Here is an 11,203-nt window from a genome sequence, read left to right as displayed (position 1 = left end):
AAACATATTATTTTAGCATTAACAAAATCATGGATAAGAGTCTGAACCAGAGAGTAATAATGCTTCCAATCCAATTCCTCACTTTGGCGAGTCACCAGGCAAGCCCGCAGATGTAGTAGATCACTGCATCACTATGATCCAATAGCGACATCAATTAGATTCCATACTTGTGCCTGACAACAAAATACAAAAAATCCATATCATCTCTCATTATCGATTTTACAGAAAATACAGTATTAAAGAACACCAGCCTACTGTTTTGAGTGCCTGAATATGCAATCCATTATTCTAAGTAAAAACATAACAGGAACCCAGGACCCGAGAAGCTACACAAGCATCAAAGAGAGCATACAAGAGGAAAAAAGAAGAAGAGGAACCTAGGACCTGAAAAGCTAGGAAGCACTCCACGTGGTGGCCGGACGCGAGGGTACGTCATCCATGACAATCCATGAACAGCGACGACAGGTCCACCACAGGGATGTCGTTACCCTCCGTTGCAGCTGCTGCAGTTTTGACCTGCACCATGTGCGCAGGGCACTCCGCCTCCGGCTTCGAGGCAACAGGTGGAAAGCGATGGTCTCAAGGCAGAGCCGCAGTGTCGAGAGAGGTGGGAGTGCCAAGGATCTCAGATACGGATCCGTGAGCAGAGCCGTAGAGGGATAGTGGCAGGGATCTCACCTATCAGATCTTGGATCCTGCTCACCGGATGCAGGGCCGGCCCAGAGGGGAGGGGGGGGGGGGGGCGGGGCGACCATCGGCGCACGCGAGGAGGGGTCTGCCGGTGGTGAAGCAGACGTCGTGGCCTTCAACCAAACCTAAGGCGCGCTGTCTGGGAGCGGCGACCGAGGGGGGGGCGTTGGAGCAGGGCGGGCGCGGGCGGCGGCGGCACGGGCGGCGAGCTGCAGGTGAGGGCGACGATGGGGACGTGGAGCGAGGGCACGAGCAAGGATGAGATTTGTCGTGAGGGGACGAGCGTAGGAGCGTCGACTCGCGAGGAAGAGGTCCCACCTGCCGGCGTACGGATTCGCTGGGAGGAGCGTCTTATCGCAGGAGGAGGCAGACCGACGACCCCTGTCGCACCGTTCCGTTGTCTAAGTTTGGTTCTTTCTTAGCTGTATTAGGTAATGTGTTCGTACGTTCCTACAGGATAACTAAACTTTTATACTAAAAACATATGGATCGCACATTAAATACCGACGTCAAAGTAACATTTAATCTAAAAAAACAAAGTTCGTGAAATTAACACAGTCACGGAGAGCGCGGCGTCGCAGACTCTTCAACTCTTTATGTGCATTGCAACGGGAACAAATAATGTCCTGATAATTTAAGCATGAAAGTGTTGTATTGTTAAAAAAACAATAATGCGAGCGTGATGTTTGAAATGTCAATATTACAAATTGAAGTGTTGTATTGTTAAAAAAACGATACATACACTATCAAACTTCTATTGTTTTTTTTAGTTGTGATGAGAGATTATAAAAAAAATAATGTATTGTAATTGTAATAGGAGAATATATATTGTGTAATTATTTGATATTATAAATCTTATTATTGTTTATAGATTTAGTCAAGTTAAGTTTATTTGACTTCTTAAAGTGTGAGATGCACTTGTTTTTAGGAATTTTTAGGACGGAGGGAGTATTGATAAAAAATAAATAAAAATTATATATATATATATATATATATATATATATATATATACATTAGCGGAGCCAAGATGAGCACCTCGGGGGGGGCTAATCAATAGAGATTTAGAACAAACGTCGAAGATTAACGGTGAAATCACGGTTTTGCTACAGTAATTATAAAGGAAATTCACCCTCACGGGGGGGGGGCTGCTGCCCCCCTAGCCCCCCCCGTGGATCCGCCAATGTATATATATATATATATATAACTTATCTCTACTTTCCATGGAAGTATGGAACCTCCCCAAAAGCCAAAAGCAGGGGAAAAATTATATGGAACTGTATCCATGGTTGCCCCATACATACATGCATGGTTGTGTGACAAGTGTTGATCTTTACGGTATATGTGGGCATGCGGTGGATAGGTGTGGCCGCGTGAGTGAGCCTGGCTAAAACCGAGTCTATTTTTAGCATATGATCACTCCTTAGTTAGCGTTGGATTGTTAAGGTCCGACACGTGTCAGACATCCGCGCTATGTACGCCTGCTGGAGCCATGGATACCATATGCATATAATTTTTTTCTAACGTGGTCCCGTTCACTTCGCTAAAAAAACAAATAAAAATATTGTTTCAACTGCCGCAGAATAAGCAGGCTCCCCGTTTTCTTCCTTCCCTGCCGAAGCGCTCCGTGCGCCCCTTTTTGTACTACTAGAGAAGTTCTCGAAGCTCCTAGAAACATTGCTCCGTCCCCTCCTTCCGCCAAACCCCAGATCCCGAAGCCCCAGACCAGCACCGCTCCGCATGGACCATCCGTGGCGCTTCCCCGCGGGCGCCGGCACCGGCGCCGACCTCTGCCCGGTCTGTTGCGCGCGCCACTTCCCCTTCTGCCCGCCGCCGCCTCTCCCGCCGCATCCCTTCCCCTACGACCTCCAGCCGCCGCCACCCCCTCCCCCGCCGAACCCCTTCCCATACGACTTCCACCCGCCGCCGCCACCGCCGCCGATGTGGGGCCCTCCACCTCCCGGGCCGCACGACCCGCGTCCCTACGAGCTCCCCGGCAGGGAGGGGCCTCACAAGCGGATGCGCGTGGGCGAGGCACCACCGTTCGATCCGTACGACTTTGTGCCTCCGCCGCCGCCGGGAAGGGCTTCTGTGGAGGGCGACCGTCTGCTCGGCCTGATCCGGGACCATGGCCGCAATCCACTTCCTGGTTGCCCACCTGACGGCGGCTTTGGTTACGGAGGAGGTAGATTCTATCCCCGGCAAGGAGGTGGTTTCGCGGATTTCGACCAAAAGTTGCCACCTCCCGTGCCGATTGAAGACAGACATAATGGCTTCGGTCAAGGTTTTATGCCCGAAGAAGGCCCTCACCGGAAGTATTTTGACGGTGCTAATCACCATTTCCATCAGTTCCACCCAGAGGCATTTCCTGGTGTGGCGCTGCACCCTCCACTGCCTCGCTATCCTGAGGCAGCCAATCCCCATGGTTCACATGCTTGGCATCTTGAGGCAGGCGCCGTGCCACTGCCAACAGAGCCTCCATTCCCCTCTAACCAGGATTACCGTGCTGCACCGCCACGGCCGACTGCAAATTCGTCATTGTTTCCTGTCCTTTCTGGTTCTCCAACAACGGAAATTATTCCATCGACCGCTCATACCTTGCCTCAAGCTCATCCGATGCCAAACACAAACCGTTATGATGGACACATCAACGATGAGGTGCCTCTATGCTTTCAGCACCTATATGTTTTAGAAGTTTAGGATGGCAGATGGCTTATTCTTACATCAAAAGCGTTGACCACTGTTTGCTTATTCACTAACAGGGGCCAGGTTTCATTTATCGACTGCAGTCAGAGCAGAACTTGATAGATGGAAGGCCGACCAGTGCACATTATTCTCTGGAAAATTCCAAAGTCACGATCATCAATGCTTGTGATTTGTTCAAGCCGCCCCTTCGTGGTTCACGCTCTGATCATATTGTTATCATCCTCAGAGGGCTTCCAGGTTTACTTGAAATACTGTTGACTTTCTTATCATTGTATTATTGACAAAAATAATTGCATGCAAATTAAATAATATTTATTAATTTCAACTTCCTAAATGATTATGATAGCGGTTCCTACATCATAGCATGGAATGAAAACAGTGTCATACATTAGCGCTTTTACATTATGGATGAGGATGAAATCAGCACACTTTGTTCTGTTCTTTTAAACTGGCAATTTGTAAAGTTCATATTGCATATGTGGTTTGCATAACTGAATGATATTGACTTTATAGTGTCCCAAATTATCAATTTTTGTATTCAATAAAGTTATTTCACAAATCCGCAGTTAGGTTGTCTTTCACTATGGTTGTGAACTATAATTCGTACAAAACTGTAATATGTAGGTAGTGGAAAGAGTTATCTGGCAAAGGCATTGCGCGATCTTGAAGTTGAGAATGGTGCAAATGCGCCTAGGATCCACTCCATGGATGATTATTTCATGATTGAAGTTGAGAAGGTCAGCAGGGATTGGAGACTACTGTTCTTTCCAATATTGATTTAGTTTGTGTAATGATTGTCTTAATCTGGGTAATCTGGCCAATGTTCTCTTAGAAAGTGGAAGACACTGAAGGCTCAAAATCTTCAAGTGCATCAAAAGGGAGGAGGCAGTTGACCAAGAAAGTGATTGAGTATTGTTATGAGCCGGAAATGGAGGAGGTGATATTACTTTCAACAACTCTGTAATTCTTTTTATCTTGTCATATGCACCTGCAAACTCGAGCTCGTTACATTAGCAAAGCTATTACACTCAAATGCTATCATTTTTAAAAATATGCAAAGCTAATTGCCTAGCCATTCAACTTTTCATGGTGATGCTTCTTTGTTGATACTAGGAAAAGGAATTTTAAGGTATCTTTGAATATACGATGCCCAATGATAACATTTTAAAAATAAAAAATGAATCATATGCTGCCCCTCCAGAACATCAACATATAGAATTAGGTCCATTTTTAGGCCTTCTCTGGGCAGGCTTTGAATATAAAGTTACAAATAACTTTTTTTTTTGTTTCAACTCAGTCCTTGCTACTTAATTTTGTTTCTGTTCTTTTTGGCTGTTTATCAGCTATTATCTAAACCCGTATTGTCATTGCTGATTTTTTGTGTGTATTTCATAGACGTACAGGTCAAGCATGTTGAAGGCATTTTCAAAGACCCTTGACGAAGGAAATTTTACATTTGTGATTGGTATGAAGTTATTTAGAGCAGCTTATACCTCAACCATACTTCCCAATTCCCATATGTAGTATTTTCTTCTCGTGGTTGTCTCTCCAATATTTTGGAGGCTACATATAGTTGCCTTCAAATTTCATGGGTTAACGAAAAACTTTACCAGGCTTATTTTTCCCTCTTTCACACCATCAGTGCTACATATCAGCAGTCAACACCTTCATGTACCAGTGGAAGATATTCCTTTTCTTTTCAGCAATCAGAAAATTTTTTATTCTCTTTTGGTTGGGTCTTCAGTTATGTGCTGCTTTGTTTCCAAAAGTGACAGGATGGATAACTTAAAATTTGGACAGTGCCCACTTTTGTTGGTACTTCATGATATTTTGTATTGTTTAAAACTTCAATTTTAGTAACACTTTAGCTGCCCTAGCAAAATTCAGCGGTTGTGCACCAAGAGATGCCTTCAATTCCAACGGCTGATGCTGTGTTTCTGGTAACTGACTTTGTTTACTGCTGATATTCCTGGCCGTTTTAGTGGATGACCGCAATCTGCGGGTAGCTGATTTTGCTCAATTTTGGGCAACTGCGAAGGTAAATCCTCAGTCTCTGATGTGTTGACTACAAGATTACTTTGCTTATGGATTTCTTCTTTTTTGGGGTTTAACCCATTAAAGAGGTGCCACTTGCTTGAAAATAAAAATTCACCTCCAAGGAGATGATATATTTTTCTTTTCCTAAAAGGTATTATATCCTGTGGAATACTTTTATCTCATTACAAGGAACAACCCTTCAATTGTTATTTTTCTTTTTAAGTGTCCTCATGCTTGTGTAATTTTATCCTGCTCCCTCCATGTACTTGTTGGTTGTTACCCTTACTGTATCATTTTGTATGGTAGCTGGCTTGTTTTCCATTAGCATTTTTCTTATGTGCCGAGTAGTACTTGTTTTTGCTATTGAGGTGCCTTTGGCTTTCGTTCGTGTTCTCTTTGATTGGTGCAGTAGACCATAGTTCTACATGACCAGAATCAACTACCGCACTGCTGAAGAAAGCAATGATTGCTGGTTTTGTTGGTCTGAAGTGTATTTTGCATTTTTTAGTATAACTTGTTGAGTGCTATTTTGTGAAAGCTATTCAAAGTATATATTTCAGTGGAATAATCTTGTTTTTGTTAGACAATATTGACGTTTCAGGAGCTACTCTTGCATGCTATTTTGAATTTCATTTCTTTTTAATTAATGTCTCGTCTCATTTCATAGCGAAATCATCCTGATAGTGTTCTGATTCCTATTCTCTCTTTTGCAGAAATCAGGCTATGAGGTGTACTTGCTGGAGGCACCATACAAGGATCCAACGGTAATTGCTGCAGTATTGCCAATCATAAGTCCGCTCACTGTTAAATATGTATTTAGATGTTTGGTAACCACCTACTTTGTCATGCTTGGAGCATTGGATGAACCTAGCATGTCTCATTTCCCTTTTTTGACATAACTACATGATATTATCCACCAAATCTTCTAGTGTGTGCTGGTCCTAATCAATCATGCACATTCAAGTCTGGAAATTAGATTAATTGGAGGTGGGCAGAAATTTTGCCAGAATGTTGTATCTTCATAATTTCAGTTACTGTTCTTCAGTGAAATCAAGTAGATTATGTGTTCCAACTTCAGTAAATTGTATACCTTTGCTTAGGGCAGTCCATAGAGTATTTTACTGGTTTACAGTAGCAACCATACAAAAGTTTGTATATAGGCACCAACAATAACCTTTCTGCTATTGGGTTTTGAAACCTTTTACTAATTGGATACTGTTATGAAGGATTATCTTGTATATAATTCTTCACATGAAAGTAATACATGCATCTTCAGAATTGCCATTCCTTCTATTTTGTATCTCTACTTTTCTATTTACTGGATTAACTAAGAGTCATAAGATTGCTTTTCGTTATTGCAGTTACCTCATTGTTAACTATATCATAGCAGGTGTTTGATATCCTTATGAATAACAGGGCTGTGCTGCAAGGAATGTGCACGGATTTACATTGGATGAGATAAAAAAGATGGCAGCAGACTGGGAGGAGGCTCCACCACTGTATCTGCAGCTAGATATACATGTATATTTCTTGCCATTATTTATAGTTGCAATTAAGAACAACTATCACGTGCATGCTTATCATGTCTCTCATCATTGACTATCCTTATTTCTCAGTCATTGTTCCATGATGATAACCTTCGTGGCCATTCTATACAAGAGGTAATGATATTCTTTAGTTGCTTTTAGGTAGATTGACATGTTAACGATTTTTGTTCTGTCAAATAGGTAGATATGGACACTGAGGATGTTGATGATGCTAATGACACAACTAGCATCATTGCTGAGAACTCGCAGAAGGCTGTACAGGATCCACCATATGAAGGTACGCCTTTATACATTTCTTTCATTGTTGACCTAGGATGTCACTGGACATAGCTTGTCTGCTTAATATTCACCTCAATTACGAGGAGGCCTGTAATGCACACAACTTTATTAATTGGTTAGATGTATACCACCTTTTCAAGGCAGAGTTTGTGATGTACTAGGATAATGATTTAGGCCCTGTTTGGTTGGGCTTTTGGCTGTGGCTTTTGCCCCCAAAAACCAAAAGCTCAACCAAAGGGCCCAAAAGCCACATGTGCTTTTGCCTAAAAGCAGCTTTTAGCATAGTACAAATCCAAAAGCACCTCTCCCTCTGCTTTCATTGATTTTTGGGAGAAAAAATTACCCACCTGCCACTGGTTATGAAAGGTAACGGTTCGTTTTTTTCCTTCGCAACTTTTTCTTTCCTTTCCGCGTCGTCCCCGAACCGCATCTGGGCGGCGCCGCTCCTCCTTGTCCGTCCGGTGGAGGCGACCCGGCGACCCTTCCTTCCTCCGGCGAGCAGCTTCTCCAGCGGCGGTCCCTCTCCCCCTCCGGTGAGCAACTTCCCCGGCAGCAACCCCTCTCTCTCCTGCGAGCTGCTTCTCCGTGGCGGACCCGATGAGTTCGTCCACTCGCGCAGTCCAGTCGCGCGGTCCAATCGCGCCTCCTTCCCCGGCGACCCCGCGATCCCGAAGGCCAAGACCGAGCTCCGGTCCGGTGCGACAGCCGCCGCGGCTCCTGCTGGCGCGGGTCAGGCCCCGTCCCCAGCTCCGGCGAAGGACTGCGACCCCGCGTCAAATTAGGTTCCCGACGCGCAGCCACCGTCCGGCGGGCGCGGCCTGCCCCTGCCGTCGTGGCCAGCCCCAGCGGTTGGGTGAGCGCGGCCATCCCCGTGTCTAGAGGAAGAAGAAGCCTTGCTGTCTATGACATGTGGGGTCCGCTCGTAAGGGGAGAAGCTTTTCCAAAAGCCACCTGTGTCTAACCAAACGGGCTTCCAGATCACATTCCAAAGCGGCTTTTCCAAAAGCCACAGCCCACAGCAGCTTTTTCAAAAGCTACAGCTCAACCAAACAGGGCCTTAGGGGATCGACCAAGTTTGTACTTCTTGATACGCTCATATTCACTTTGTCAATTTAGCTATATATACTATGGGAATTTTAATTGGAAAAAGGGGTGTGGATGTGCTGTCAAGAATTTGAATCTGCACGGAAACATGCCTTCTTTTGTAGTGTCATCTAGTGCATTCTTGTGTACAGCTAGTATATATATATTCCATGTGCTCAGTTAAGATTGACATCACATTGAGGTTTTGCAAATAGTTAAATAATTGTCTGCAGGCTTCTCAAAGCTAGGGGAGAAGTGGAACTCAGAAGTAGAAGATGACCTGGATGGCTTAAAAGAGCTAGGACAGAGTAAATGGTCAAAAGAGTTTGAGGATGACACTGAAAAGTCTAAAGATACAGAGGAAAACACACATGCTCTTTCTGGCCTGGCCCGGACATATAGCACTGGACGCAAGAGAGTCAGTTGGGGTGATCGGGTATGCTTATGTTTCAGTGTGAACTTTATACGTTGGCACTCTTGTACTTTGTTTGTGCTATTTTCTCAAAATAGTTGGGTAGTTATCATCTTTATTGAAATGTGCTTCTAACTGCTGAGCTAAAACATATATATAGTTTACTAGTTGGACATATTTGTTCAGTTATTTCTCGCATAATATGGCATTTCAGAGATAGAACTCAATGGCCAAGCTTATGTCATAACTATACTGTTTATGTTGATAAGTGCTCATCCTTCATCTTATTTACTTTTGCAGCTTGAAAAGGGTGGGTTTTCCATTTCTGCAACTAAAAGAAAACTTACTTCGTCACTAGTCATAGGGCCTGGATCTGGGTACAATTTGGTAAGTATCGACTCTGCCAACTTTTTGACATTTAGTCAGTAACACCTGAACTTTCTGCTGTTATACATCATTTGGCTACCATCTGTTATTGTAAAAGCCACTTCTATGTTGTCCATACTATTTTATTTCATCTTGAAAAGGTGAATTCTGCCATCATGGGAATATGGAATGGTGAAATAGGACATTATTATAAAGGAGCAGTGTAGTCTAGTCTAAGGAATGACTTTATGTTTTACTTTGCTTACAATATTCTATGTTTGATTGTGTTGGGACTTGGTGCTCTGGTCTCAACCAATGATTTATATTCTTCGTTTGTGTGCCATGATCCAATGTTACAAGCTATGATCGTTCTCACTGCTTCCAGTGAGCTGCACCTCTAGCAAACTTGTAAGCATAGAACTGTATCTTGCAGGTCTCCAACCCCTTGGCTGAAGATGATTCCATAGGGACAAAAGGGAAGACAAACAACGAGACCAAAAGACGGTTCAGTGAACAACTTCGTGTTGAAGGTGAATCCTTCAGGGCAGTTTTTGACAAGACAAAGCAGCGCATTGGAGTTTTTGAGAATGGAGAGGAGGAATAATCCTTGACTAGAGGTTCTTTTAGTTGTTTGTCCTTCAGTGTTTTGGATGCCCAAGATGACTTGGGAGGGGACTAGTGCAGACAGCTTGGAGTCAAGTCACAATTTTGAGATCCATATTCCATTGTCCAATCGCCTTTGTCAAGGGCGATGAGCAATAGTTCCAATGTGCCGTTCAGTGAAAGCAATGCGGTCCTGTAAGTAGATATAGGTGACAAATTTTGTTCCCCGGGCTTGGCCTTACAAGGGCAACCCAAACATGCGACAAGGATGCACTGTACCTATGTATCAGCCACACTGAATAGTGGCCAGTAGTTTTTACATTTTTCTGTTAGGAGGTTGTTACAATGAGAAACTATTCGACTCACTTGTTTTTTAAAAGAGAAATGGTGGAGCTCTGCCTTGCATTTAAGTAGGATTGAAAAAAAAAAGAATGAGGCAGTCTACCGGAGCGGCCTACAGAACTCACTCGAGTACAATGAATGAAGCTCAACACAAGAAAAACTCCGAAGCCTCCCATTACAGGTTTTGGAAAGCACGACGTCTGTCCTTTTTTTTTTTCTCGAATCGCTACTGCTAAGGTGTGCATTTTTAAAAATCCGTTGGTTTCTCTCTTTTCACAAGTTTCACACTATGTAGAGGCATGCATATCTCATTGAATTTTTTATTTTCCTGTTTTGGCAGTGTCTTTACAACAAATTCTCACCAGTCAGAAATGGAGTAAATCAGCCGCTTGAATATGCAAGGTTAGAGGGGAATTCTTGCTGGTTCCGTTTTGGCACTGTCTAAACAATTGAACAATTGTTTACAGCTGATCTTGCTGGTTCCGTTTGCCAGCTAGTTAGCTGATCTTAGCTGGTTCCGTCTGCAGATAGTTTCTCTCGACACTGTAACGCGTTTTTCATTCTTTTATCGTAAAGCTGCTATTTCATTCAATTCTAAGATGCTGTCATCATCACCGAACGGAGATGGCCAGATGAGTCTGTCTCTGTAGCCTTCCGGGCATAGCGGTAACGCTGGACCCGAACGTTTCTATGCTACTTGTATTGCATATGATACGAAATATTCCTAATTGTCGACTCTCCATTAAATCGCTCATGTCATGACTTTCTACATCCTAGGTCTCCATATTCTGTCATTTGGCTTATGTTGTTCATATAACATTCAGATCGAATGACTATATGAGTAACGTAGAAGGTTTATGTTGTTCATATAGCATTCAGATCGAATCTATATATTACGGGTAACGTAGGAGAGATCCCTATTTTCATCCGAGATCTGAAGTACCACAATTTATCTTTCAATTCATCTTTGACCATCAAATTAGTGTGAATAACCTGGCCTCTTCTTCTCTATGAAACAATAGACGTTTTGGTTTTGTTCGTGCTTCAAACAATTTTGCCTTCTCTATGATTGCAAGCATAATCGCTGCCTATTTGTTGAGCTAGCATACTCTTTGAACACGGCCGTTCTCAAGCCTCCCTC

At 43.5% G+C, this 11,203-nt stretch overlaps 1 protein-coding gene across 1 annotated transcript; it reads left to right on the top strand.

Annotated features, from left to right (window-relative positions):
- Positions 1-2,288: 2,288 nt before the first annotated feature.
- LOC136476081 (uncharacterized) lies at positions 2,289-10,780 on the top strand. The gene is made up of 14 exons (XM_066473760.1): positions 2,289-3,345; positions 3,450-3,630; positions 4,018-4,130; positions 4,226-4,330; positions 4,789-4,858; positions 5,376-5,431; positions 6,144-6,194; positions 6,847-6,951; positions 7,047-7,091; positions 7,158-7,254; positions 8,573-8,775; positions 9,052-9,138; positions 9,551-10,299; positions 10,403-10,780. Exons 1-13 carry the CDS (start codon positions 2,428-2,430, stop codon positions 9,719-9,721), a joined length of 2,202 nt encoding a protein of 733 aa, XP_066329857.1. The 5' UTR covers positions 2,289-2,427; the 3' UTR covers positions 9,722-10,299; positions 10,403-10,780.
- Positions 10,781-11,203: the final 423 nt, after the last annotated feature.

This window comes from Miscanthus floridulus, chromosome 8 (assembly GCF_019320115.1).
Source record: "Miscanthus floridulus cultivar M001 chromosome 8, ASM1932011v1, whole genome shotgun sequence".
In the NCBI taxonomy this organism is placed as follows: Eukaryota; Viridiplantae; Streptophyta; class Magnoliopsida; order Poales; family Poaceae; genus Miscanthus; species Miscanthus floridulus.
This window is presented reverse-complemented; position numbering and strand designations above follow the sequence as displayed.

Coding starts and splice junctions, on each gene's coding strand:
- LOC136476081 (XM_066473760.1), top strand. CDS start 2,428: ATGGACCATCCGTGGCGCTTCCCCGCGGGCGCCGGCACCGGCGCCGAC. Junction 4,331..4,788: donor ATGAGCCGGAAATGGAGGAG/GTGATATTACTT, acceptor TGTATTTCATAG/ACGTACAGGTCAAGCATGTT. Junction 9,139..9,550: donor CTGGATCTGGGTACAATTTG/GTAAGTATCGAC, acceptor TGTATCTTGCAG/GTCTCCAACCCCTTGGCTGA.